The following is a 13,333-nucleotide window of genomic DNA, read 5'->3' as shown; positions in this document are numbered from 1 at the left end:
AGTAAATTGGGAGCAAATAGGCGCTTTCCTTATTCTTTGGATTTTGGTAATACTGTACCGCAAAAGGAGGTGTAGCCTCTGCAAGGGTGTATAATAGTGTAAGGAGAACAGTAGAGCAAGTAAGCAAGCAATGTATTTTAAATGTATGAGCTAACCGTATCATACAGTGAGTGTCAATGGTATATGGCACAGCGATCAGATATCGTTCCATATAATTCTTCTTAATATCTGTTCATCGTGCACAGGAGAGCTCATTAGATGAAACAGGACACTCCCTCCCGGGTAGCACATGAACCTGCACGTTGGTCAGTGTGCTTGTCTGTCACGACAGCGTATACAACACTTTGATTTAAAGCAAAATGATATTGTGACGATGGCGCAAATACTTTCATTGGTTGATAAAACAATCGCGTTAAATTCAAAACCATTTTCCTCATTGCCTGTTGATTAGTATACATTTGAACTCTATTTTTAAACATGCCGATGAAAGGGGAAATTCAGAGGAAACAACAATGGATGACAGCTCACAACAGAATGCTTTTTTTTTTTTTTTTTTTTTTTTTTTTAAAGCCAGTAGCGGGCCATTCAGTTATTCACAAGGCTGCTGTTTTGAGCACAACAATAGTGGACAAAAGGCCACACCTGGTCCGGACACCTGGCGAGCTGTACCAGAAACACACACACGCACGCACACCAATCCCGATTAGCATGTGATCACAGATGGAATAATAAAGTTGCTTCAAGGGTAGTAAAAAGGAATAAATACACACCAATATATAATGTAATAATAATCTACTCTCCAAAGGAGCGGCTGTGTGTTTGAGGCATTGTATATAACCCGTAAAGCAAGCGCTGTAGAGCTGTGTAGGATTTATTTTCACTGAGTCACTATGCACACAATGGAAGCATCCACCCTGCAGAATCATAATGGCACCACCCATTTGACCATTGGAAAGAGGAAGAAGCCTGCTAATGTACACAAATACATCAGCTGGATAGATATCATAGAGAGACAGACAGAGACAGACCGACAAATAGATGCTTTCCTCATCCCGGAAGTAATTCTTATGGGTTGTATTTGCAGTGGTGAAGAACTGAACAGTGGAGATTTGTTTGTAATATTTCCGAGTATTTTGCTCCCTCACGTTCAATCACTAAATAACGTGAACACATTTTTACGACAATGATGCAGACCAGCCAAAAACATGCGTCTTATAATAAAGTCATTATGAGTTATTCTTACACTAGAATAAACTTCTGATCGTATTTGGATTTGAATGTCACTTCATATTTCAGCATTTATTTTAGTGGTGAAAAAGTTATTCCTATAAATTTAAAATCCTCATCGTGGGTGCGCTGAAGCATATTCCCGCTGACTTTTGCGAGGGTGGGGTGAGGGGGACAAAAACATTGACTTTACATAATTCCATAGCTTTGAAACAGAAGAACAAGGCACATCGATCGAAATCTGGTGGGATTTTAGGTCAAAAAACAAAAAACAAACAAAAATAATGCATTTTTATAGGTCAAGATTTGCAAATTTCCTGGTTTGCTTGCAAAAAAAAAGATTCATTTCCCATCCAATGCCAGTCCCAAACCCACTAGGTCAAAAAACAAAAAACAAACAAAAATAATGCATTTTTATAGGTCAAGATTTGCAAATTTCCTGGTTTGCTTGCAAAAAAAAAGATTCATTTCCCATCCAATGCCAGTCCCAAACCAAAAAAAAAAAAAAAAAACCTGTGTCAAACAAATGGTGTGAGTGACTCAATGTGGCGTAACCAGTCCAGGCAGTTCCCCATCTCTCCCCTAAAGTCAGCTGGGATAAGCTCCAGCTCACCCACGGCCGGAGTGAGCGTAAGTAAAATAGAAAATGGATCAATGGTAACAGAACACCATCCACAATACATTTTAGTTTTTTTCATATGGCACATTGTGATTATGTGCATGTGTGTGTACACTCCTTAAATTCACTTCCTAAACTAATACGACCGACACCACCGCAATCATACAACCACAATGAGTATTCTTATATTAGTGCAGGCTACATCTCTAAAAGTGAGCATCACTATGTTTAAGAAGGGTGTTTGGTTCCTATAGTGGATCCCACCACAGCGTGCAAGCGTACCTAATAAAGTGGCCGGTGTGATCGATCGTCCATGCTATCCATGGTGCTGAATTTTACGCGTTGCTTTGCGTCATCTCTTGTCAACAGCTTTAATCAGTTATTTCTTCATAAAGTAGTTGACATATTGTTCGATATATCGCGCTAAAAATGCGCATTAATATGTTTGACAAGCCTGGTCAATTTGGGTCAAAGTGGATCCCATCAGAGTGTGCGTGTGTACCTAATAAAGTGTCGATGCAATACCGGTGCTGAATCTTACGCATGGTTTGTGTTGTCTCTTGGACCAGTTTGTAGTAGTTAATGATTTTGTTCGGACATTGTCACGCTTTCAAAGCAGCATAAAAGGATATGGCCACTCAGTGATTTTCTTGGCGTACTTGCGGACCTCGTTGTCCTCCCCAAAGATGAAGAGAGACCTGTTGACGGTGAAGCAGTTCTCCCGGACGGGGATTCGGTTGTACAAGGCCATGGCGCGGGCACGCTGCGCTTTGGTCATCTTGAAGGCTGCGGGGGACACGCCACCTGTGGACGCGGCCGCCCCATCGCGGCTCCTGTTGCGGTCCGAGCCGCCGTCGCCGGTGCTCAACAAGACCGGAACGTCGTCACCGAAGCGGGCCATTCTGTCCAGGCAAAGAAGAAGAAGGACGAGGAAGAAGCAGGCAATGAGGGAGGGATGAGTCGGATCGAGGTGATTAAAAAGGGCGCGGTGCTGCGCTCGATTGCTGTCCGTGACCAATCAGTCCATTATTAGTTTCCGCCAAGAAAAAGACACGAAAACATCTTCAGCTTTGTCTTTTCGTGCGGTCAAAAGAAAAAAAATTAAAGCAGCAAGTTGACCACACCACTTTCCACTGCTGTGCGTAAAACCAAAACGTATCCTACGCACGCGCGTTCAAAATCCACGCGCACCCTTAAAAATCCGTAAGAAGCGGCAACAGGTCACATCGAGTTGAAGATATTTGAACTAACCTCGTGCCCAAAACGCACTGGAAGAGAAATAAACTTTGGCATTTCTCCCCCAAAATAAGCGAGACGAAATGCATTGGCAGGGAGGGAAGCCACCTCTCCTGCACTCTTTCTACGCGCACACACAAAAAAAAAAAAAAAAAAAAAAATCAGGAGACGGGACCTGCACGACGTGTCTTCATGCAAATTACCATCACGCCCACTTTCCCTGGTCCAAAATCCAAATGCACTTTGGCTTAGCAACGAATATGCAAACAATTACTGTACATGAAGACCCAATGCAAAAGAAACCTTTGGATGTTCTATAAAGACGTGAGGAGGTTGTTTGATTTTTTTACACCGCATACACGAGACCACAATAAGCCAAATGTCAAAAATACATTTAAAAAAATAAATAAAATAACAACAGATAAAATAAAACCAAGATGTTACGATTGCAAATATATTACATTCAATTCTGCATAGTGAACACAGCTCGCATATCAAGGAATTAATCACTTATTATTTCCTTAACGATGTGAATGACAGCATTAATTGTGTGTCAATTTACAGGAAGGCCAGAGCCGGAATCGAACCCTGCGCCTTTAGACTCTGAGGCCGACGTGATAACCAATCGATCACCGTGCCACTCCAATGGTAATATTTGATTCATATAACATCAGACAAGAAAAGGAAAAAAAAACATTCAGCTTTGATTGAGGAATGAAATCACAATGTAGGCCACAGTAATCCCCAACCATGAATGGTACACTATTCGTGATCCTCCATTATTTGCTGAAAAACGTACCCATTTGTGTTTTGTGCTCTTTTTGAAACACCTAAAGATGCCACAAGATGGCAGCAAATTCCTATCTAAATAGGAAAGTAGTACATTTTGTCTGAGGGCGTATTTTAACCCTTTGGGGGACAACGGTTACTACAGTGGACAGCCAAGCATGTTATCGGGTTACAGGTTATCATTATTGGTGTAGCATCAGCAAAAAAAAACAAAAAAAAACATTCTATGTATTATTGTGTTCATATCTTTTATTGATAATAAAATATGACTTTTACTGTATCTGTCATCACTTATCTCTAACGATTCACGTCAGTACATGCAGAGAAGACACAGGTGGCTAATTTCAGAGTTGCTGTGGCCTCTTCCTCGTTAGCACGCCAACATTCAAAATGGAATATGACTTTTTCCTCGCAGGTAGATGAGAGGAACACCATCCACAACAGGTCCCCCGGGATGCAAGTGTAATTGAAATGAGAGTAAAGGATCGCGCTACATTGTCCTCATGTCAGGCTGAGAGTGTGCAGCACTCGCAGCTTTTTTTGGTTGAAAGGTGAAGAGGTTATTATGGTAATTAAGTGTTGCCGACGGGAATGATTAAGGACTATGGAGGATGTCTACATCCTGGGGAAATTGGCAATGAGCAAAGCATTTGTAGCCTCTTCCATGCATATTGATTGTTGGAGTCGATTTTTTCTACCTCTTGCTATAACAAATTGGCCTTTTCTGACAGCTGAATGGGACTTTGGTGTGTTTAAGCCGTTGTGTCATACACTGCGAAATTTTGGAGGTAATCATATCAATTTGAATAGATGTGAGGTTGTGAAAATGCCGTCTCCCTGCCGCAAATTTATATTTCATTCTGCAACCACGCTCATACACACTCGTAAATCTTTTCTGAAAACTGTTTGGGTTATTTTTGACCCAACTGTTTTTGGACTTTACTAAATGAACACATATGAATTGTGAGGGCTCCACTGAATATTTTCTGAAATACAATTCACAACAAAATAAGATTTTTATTTTTATTTCTTGTTTTGTTTTGCAATCAGTTGCCCACAACCGTGACAGGTACTATGGAAAACAGATAAAGGAATAAAACTATGTGACTGTTAACGAAACTGCAGGTCTTGTCACTTGTATATTTTAACAGGTAGGATGGGGTTTGACACAAAGTTGTGACGTCAAAGAAGGAATGTATCTGTGTGTGTTTGTGTGGTGTCAACACATGTTCATCTGCGTGGCGGACATGATGACAAGCACGGATGAGGCTGACGCTGTGCAGATAAGCAGAAGATTTTGTTTTCATGTTTTTTTTTTAATTGATGTACTTTTAAAATGGACTAATTGTAATTAAAATAATGTGAGTAAAATAATTATTATTATATACAGGTGTATATATATATATACATGGTGTCAGGAAGCATAGATAGAGAGAACTGAGTAAATTATTTTGAAAACTATTTTACATATTTTAAATATGCATTTGAACTTTCATCCCCCCCACCTCATCTACAAATGGTCTGCCCATTTTAAAACAACTGATGGCCACCGAGCACAAATGTCACTCCATCGTTGCATCTGACAATGTCTTTTAAATGCTTTAACCTCATTGCTGATTATTTCTTGCCTGATTTGAACTTGGTCAGTTTTTCAAAAACTGGCCCTTTCAGCTAAGGCTAATCGGGAAAGTTTTTTTGAGCTTCACATTGTGTATACGAACCCGCTGTCAAAGTAGTTTCCATAGCGACGACACAGGGGAAAGGTGCAAAATAGGTATCCTCGTTCCACATTTCATGAGAATATATTGCGATACAAGGCAACTTGGATGCTTCGATATACAGTTCAGTAATTTTATTCATTCATGAATGTATCTTTATCAAACAAATTATCAATAGGCTACATTGCAACACCTGATTAATTAGTTTATTTGTTTAAACACTCAAACACTTTATAAGGTACATCTGGAAATCTAATACATTTCGGTACACACGTCAATCAGCAATGATCAGGTTTAATATGATTTGAAATATTATTTTTACTCCACTGTCCTTTGGGAATCATAAAGTGTTCAAAACGTATCTCTGTGTGAATGGTCAATTAAAATAGTAGATGATTACATTATGACCTCCCGAACAGCTTCAATCATCATGGAGCATTAAAGGCATATTATTTCATGCATCGAGTGTTGGAGCTCATTAGACTACGCAGGTGGCCAACCTTTAGAAGAGGAGCCTCATTCATTTTTGATCATATCTAACACGGTGTTCAGATGTGGCACAGTGGCCAACTGGTTAGCACAACATGCTGGTTCAAATCTTTGACCTAATGTGCTTGCTATAAATAAACCCAGCATTAACTCTGTCCCTTTTGGACCCACCGCTGCAGCTATTTCACCCGATTTGGGTTACTTTCAATACAGCACTTTTAAGTGTGTGCACTTGTAGGCTACAATCTAAATTGAAATTGATGCAAAGATAGATAAAATACAGCATTTTAATCTGTACCGCAAAAATAAACAAAGGTCAGTTACTTGATATGGAGTCAATCAACCTCTGTCAAATTTCACACAGGCGTCAAATACACAGAGCGAATCCTAAAAATCCACTTGAGGTTTGAACAAAGTAGCAATGAGTCACAAGAGCATGTCTGCTATTCTTTGTTTTGCTCATTCAGATATTGGTTTCACTTATTATGAGCTCCAGCTCTCCTTGTCAGCAACTCTCCAAAGAATACATGATTGAATTTTTTCTCCCCCCTCCTTGCGTCAAACTGAGTAAATCTGCTCCTGCTCCTCAGACGCATATTGGAAGCAGCACTGGAGACGACATTCTCCGAAATGTGTATTTCCTTCTGCTTTGTACTCCTCAATTTAGAAAAAAAAAAATGTGGCTTTGTTAACTTCGCCGCAAACAGTACATCGGTTAAAACTTGGCTTTCCAAAGCCACATTCGTTTGTCGGTCACTATACGAGTCCTTGAATTTTTCTGACGCACCTTGCAAACAATGATGAAATAAAAAATATCAACCATTTTTTAAATTAGGACTCCTATTGCATATAGCGGTCAATACAAAGCTTCCTGTACTTTGGTTTGATTCCATCAACAGATTATCATATAGTGAAGGTAAAGAGAGGTTTGTGAGCATTTGGAATCGTAAAAGATACGAAATGATGTGATGGAAAATGAAAATGACAAAAATAAATATGGACCTTCACGGTTCAAAGTAAACATGGTGAAGCGGCATTTCACTGTTATGCCGCATGCAAGCGGAATAAACTGCCAATGGAAGTGAAGTCAGTTTCGAGTGTCAGTGCTTTTGAATCCAGATTAAAAACTATGCATCCAACCCATGCCTTTGATTTTAAAATCAATGTCACTGGACTGTCTTGATCATTTTAGAATTCTGTCTTTAGATCTTTTTTTAAGGTTTTTATATGCTGTCAGTATTTGGTCTTTTAGTCATTTTGGAAAGTTACTTTTGTTTTCTCTGCTTTGCTTTTAAACATCTTTAGTGGGTTTGTATGTAAATGCGAAGCACACTGAGTTGCCTTGTGTATGAAATGCGATTATATAAAAAGCTTACATTCCTTGTCTTCCCTTAAAAATTCATACTACCACCAGATTATGCATAATACATTTAATACCTACTTTATAATTAAGACAGAGCAGTGCCATTATTTTCTATAGCTGGAGCCTACCCCAGGTACAGTAGCTAGCTTTAGCGAGGAGCAGGATAAGGTGACCAGGTTACAAATGTATTTCAGCTATCAAGTCACAATGTAAGACAATTGGTGTTATTTGTCAATGAAGATACTGTAAAGTTTTCAAAAAAGATTAGCCGTACTTCTCCTGGTTTTAGATACCAACCACTTGAAGAGAATTGTGATCCAATGGAAAACAAAAATACAATATAAATTGTCCTGCAGATTCAGCCAACGGGAACGCTGGCAGACAGACAAAAAAACTATCAGGATTATAAATTGATTTTGATTTTGCTTCCGCACCTTGAGCCGAATAGAATGAAAAAAGAGAAACATAATCTGCTGAAACTAGGTGCCAATACTTCTCACATCACATTATATTTTTAATACTATTCTCCCACAAACCCCCAAACGTACCATCTTTAAAATGTCAACATCTGTCATTTGGACGAATGGTTCGCTGCCATGAAAAGTTCCCCCAAAACGTGGCCAAAATTGGACGGTGAATTGACGGAGCTTGGCCAAACACAAGAGTGTAGCCCGCTACAAAAGGCAGACCTATTGATGTGGCCACATGAAGGGGCTAAAGGTGGTGCTTGGGGGGACTGGACTATATTTAGCTTCATTGAGATGGTAATGGTTGGAACATGAGAGGACCTTGCATATGCTTTGTCACTTTGCTTCAGAGTGACATCATAAACTTCGAGGTATGGTGAGAACATGTATTTGGCTTCATTTTTTCCCTATACACTTGCGCTCTTCGTTGTTAATTTCTTTGTTTATTAACCTCTTCTATATTTGCCCCCTATTTCCCCATTTTTCTACCCACCTCAGAATCCTGCTTCTTATTGTTGTCTTCCTCCTCCGAGTTTCCTAGCAACACAACTGACTTGCCCTCTCTTCCGAGCCCCGTGAATTTGCTGCCGTAAACCTACATGATAATGAAACAACCTATATACGATGCCCGCGGGATGCGGATGTCGAATGACGGCTTTTCCTCAAAGTATGAAGTTAAACCCCGTTCCACCACATCACATGCTCAGAGGAGGGCATGCAACAGTTTGTTCTTGAACACAAACTGTGTCGGCTGCTCGATTTATTGCTCAGTTTGTGCTCTGTCATGTATTGTCAACTGTGGACAGATCTGTGCCTTTCCAATACATGTCCAATCAACTAGTGGACTACAATGAGTCTATAGAAACATCTTAAGTATGATCAACGGAAACAGGATCCGTATGAGGTCAAGTTTGATATTCATGTAAATGGTATTAATAATGTTGTCAATTTCTTGTTTTGACATTAAGACATTCGAAAAGTCTTTAAAAAAAGTATCCATCATCCATCCATCCATCATGCGAAATATAATAAGTCATCGGGTGTTGTGTCAAACTGTCAGGGCCAACATGAATTTAATCCATTCTGTTATACGGCTGTAACAAAAGGTGGTAAAAATAAAGCTCGGTGTCTAATTATTTGGTTCACTGAGCTTTACGAACCTTGTTGGAGTCTTCAATTTTTTTTATTGGTAATTGTAGACTTATTTAACGCATTGACAGTTATGGGTGCTTAACGTAACCATGTGTGACTTGCAGTTAATTATTAACTTCTATTTGCAAGCCATGTGCCCATAATGGGCAAAGATGAGTGAGCATTAATAGGATGAACAATTAGAAATGAAACGACGACGATTGTTTGAAACACCTCGACTAAATGGGTTCGTCAAACACATGCAGATTGAATGCAATTCTTTTTAAAATTAAATACTGTACACTGATGTTTGTTTAATTTTGTACATTTTAGAAAGAAGTCAGCTGAGCAAGGCAACAGGCAAAAGAAATGAGATGACTCCCTCTAGCGACAAAAGACAATACTACGTTGATATGATTTAAATTAGATTTTAAATTAAGATTTCAGGAACAACCTTGAAAAAAGTAAAATAAAAAATATACAATAAACCTAAATAATAAGCGGGTGTTTTAAAAGAGCTTAATTTTTTCTTCAATTGAGAACTTAAATTCAAGTCTATGTTATCTTAAAAAAAAAGAAATGTGAATAATTGCCCTCTCTTTTGTACCACACATTAATGGGAATAATACATAATAAACCTAAATAATAAGCGGGTGTTTTAAAAGAGCTTAATTTTTTCTTCAATTGAGAACTTAAATTCAAGTCTATGGTATCTTAAAAAAAAGAAATATGACTACTTGCCCTCTCTTTTGTACCACACATTAATGGGAAGATTTATAAATTACATTTTTCGTCATAAATACATTTGGGAAATACTGTACATTTACATGACATGAGGAGCTTGAAGATCAATGCACAAAATGTTGAATGTTTAGCACTGCACCAGTAAGTGCAATGACAAATTAAGTGAAACAATACTAATCTTGAATAACTGCACCAATAAAACAAATCAATAGATTTTGTGCTCAGTGCCTGTTTTAGCTTTGATGAAGCAGACACCACACAGTAGCGCTACAATGCAGCCTGAAATCTGTAGTAAATAAAAAGTCTGTTGATGGTCGGCCTGGCAGCACAGATCGATGTCCTCATATAAATTCTCCAGCGATGTTGGTGAAGATATTTCTCAGCAGATGGCAGCTGGACAACTTTCTTGGATTCACCGTGTTTACAACAACAACAAAAAACATCTCTAGGTTTTGTGGACTTAAGGACGGTACTGCTGGGGGGGACAAGCTCAAGTTAATGTAACCCCACTTGAGGTCATCCATGGCCCAGGAATATTTAACTGGCCATCAAAATTCTTGTGTGCTTATAATAAAGAAAATGATCGGCGTGTGTGTTGGTGCTGGGGTGGGCCGCCATTGTTGGTCTCGCAATGGGTCTCAATTATGTAGGACGCCAATGGTGGTTGTTATGATCATGTGATGACAGTGACGTAATTCATCATCAAGAGCATCTTTTGGAAACGATCCCACTGTGTTATCATCAATGCCTAACTGGGGGTTCACATTCAACACAGTGACGTTCAAATCATATTAAGACATCAACGATGACCACGATCATGAATGGGGCGGCGCATGACGTCACCAGTGCGCATTATATCAACAGTTCCTGTTGGCACCACTAGGGGTCACCGCTAAGTCAATAAAGTCCGGTTTTTGCTGCCACGCTACACACACACACACACACACACACACACACACACACACACACACACACACGCACACACACAATATGTCTCTGGCTTTCAGTGTATTAGCCTGGAGGAATGTTCAATACTGTATGTGGATTTTGATGCTGACCACGGACACAAACTATGTACAGCCCATAAAAGCAACAACATCTGAATGGAATCCACTACAAACAAACAACACTACAAAGAACCAATAAGATAATAGCATGACACACTGACGACACTGCTGCAGGGCTCAAAACAGCTTCAATATTGACATTTAACCTGTATGAATGAAGTGCAGTCTCTTTGACAGACCGGTGCACATGTGAAACTAGAAGCATTAAGGCACCACTACTGGAGTATATTAAGTATGATGTGTGTTTCATGCCAGTTTACATGGGATGTCAACTCAGACAGAAGATTGGTGAGAGGCGAGTACTCCCTCCTCCATCGCAAGTGTTACGTTCCAGACCACCCCAGCAATAAGAGCAATCCAAGATGTGGAAATACCCTATTTAAATACTTCACAAAGCATGTTTTTGTAGTATTTATGGCACTTAATTTTTAAGTGCCAGTTAATTCCATTACTGGAGCAGTAATGGAATTAACTGAAGACATTTCAACGGCCAAGGATAAGAAGCATGTTTTAGTCAGTGTTTTTGTTGATCTTGAAAAGGCGTGAAATATTGAAATATTACTGAACAAGTCATATAAATACGGTGTAAAAGGTGTTGCTCACAAATGAGTTGAGAGTTATTTAAAAGACAGAAGGCGGTTTGTCGAATCATTTTTTATGTATCTACAGAGAACGTGATAGGCTTCTCAAATCCGTTACTGTCAAAGATTGACAGTTTGGAATGTTCATCCACAGTTTCACCAGTGGCCGGCCATGCATTTGGTACCCGAGCCTTCAATGGAAACCAAATTTAATCCACCTCTTAATACCTACCACCATGACCACATTGCAATTATAGAAACCACCAATACTAAACTAAAAAACACTTTTAATCATCACACAACTGTGCCACGTACACCATTCGGAGCACCTCAAAATTAATAATGATCGAAGAACGTGCAGAATGTTACAGATGAGATTTTCGAGTCAAAGTTGTCTGTAACAGATTTCGCTCTGACCACCCAAATAGAGGAGAGAAATTTGAAAATCTGGCATCAGATTGAGGCCGGAATCTGATTGGATGAAACATTCGACATCCACATATATGTACTTGGAGCAGGACTGCCAGTAGTGTCTGTAATCAGCATCCGATGTGCTCTATTCAAGCAAGTGAGCGATCAGCCGATCCATTGAGTTTCATAATTAGACATCTAATCAACACTGATCTATGCAAGTCGTTAGACAACCGTGCTTGTTTGGACTTGTAGTTTATCTGAATGTGCAATGCAGGTCAGGGCGTGTGCAGCTGCCGTACATTTTTCAACGCGAGAAGCCACAACCATATTTCACAAAAGCACTCCCTCGGAGGACGTAGGTGATGTCTGGAAAGCAGGGCACGGCACCCAGATGCATGGTACCAACTTATTTAGGTCTGATCTTCTAAAAAGAACGGGGATTAAAGGGAATGAGGACCCCCTGGTGAGACGCAATCTAGGGCAACTAGTAATGTTGGCCCTCTGATCTAAACACAAGTAAACAAATTCAAGCGATGGTGGCGTGGTCAAAGTACTTATTGATCCTATTGGGTTTATTTTTTATTTTTTGCTTAGCACGTCTGAGGTTAGCATCTCTTTTTCCTGTGTGACGGGAAAGAGATTGGTGGGGTTTCTCTGGGCACTCTGGCTTCCTCCCTATTCCCAGAATCATACGTTAAGTTCATTGACAACTAGCGCACAGAGAAACGTAAATGTAAGCACAAGGAGGACTTGCAAACACCACACCACACACAGAAAGGCCTATATCACTAGTACTTCTGATACATGGCATTTTTATTAAACCAATCAGATATATTTTTTTGGGGGGAGGGGGATTTATTATTGGAGGCCGAAAATGTTTTATTTTGAAAAGTGACCTGATTGTTATTGTTACATCTTTCTATGACTGACTCTTGACACAGGTCAGGATGCCAAAAGTCTCAGTCACGTTATGCTATTAAAAACAAAAGCTCGCAAAATGAGTAAAAAAACAAAAACAAAAAAAAACAAAAACAAACCGATTTATTTGGTATGGTTTGCAGTGCACTTGAGACAAACTACTGAAAAAAACTACTCTTGAGTAACCGGTACTTTTTTTTTTTTTTAATTGGCGCCTGAATGACGAGAAACAAAAATATACCGGTTTAATAGGAATGATTTAAATATTGCCCTACTAAATTACAGTTTCTTCTTTACCAAAAAGTAAAAGCAACAGGTACAATTTATTCATATTGTTTCCTGATAGAGGCTGAATTGTGATGTTATATATGTGATATACTCGCAGCACTTTATTAATATTTACAAAGGAGCATGATGGCCACTCTGAAAAGAAAAAAGGGTTACTAGTTAAAAATAATCTTTTACTTTAGTAGAAAAAAAATCATCACTGTGCTTCTTCATCTACAAAGTCAGTGTTGCAATCCAGCGAGTATCTGTAGAGCTTCCATTTATTTTCCCGCACAAGGTCCT

At 39.2% G+C, this 13,333-nt stretch overlaps 1 protein-coding gene across 1 annotated transcript in view; it reads right to left on the bottom strand.

Annotated features, from left to right (window-relative positions):
* Positions 1 to 13,333, bottom strand: part of cacna1ea (calcium channel, voltage-dependent, R type, alpha 1E subunit a) — a 96,489-nt gene that overhangs the window by 67,766 nt on the left and 15,390 nt on the right. Inside the window, exon 3 of the mRNA XM_019896459.1 lies at positions 2,479 to 2,748. Coding sequence (XP_019752018.1) covers positions 2,479 to 2,748 — 270 coding nt within the window. The remainder of the gene's footprint in view (positions 1 to 2,478; positions 2,749 to 13,333) is intronic.

This window comes from Hippocampus comes, unplaced genomic scaffold (genome assembly GCF_001891065.2).
Source record: "Hippocampus comes isolate QL1 unplaced genomic scaffold, H_comes_QL1_v1.1 scaffold22, whole genome shotgun sequence".
NCBI lineage: Eukaryota > Metazoa > Chordata > Actinopteri > Syngnathiformes > Syngnathidae > Hippocampus > Hippocampus comes.
Note: the sequence above shows the minus strand (reverse complement) of the source record. Positions and strands in the feature narration are given on the sequence as shown.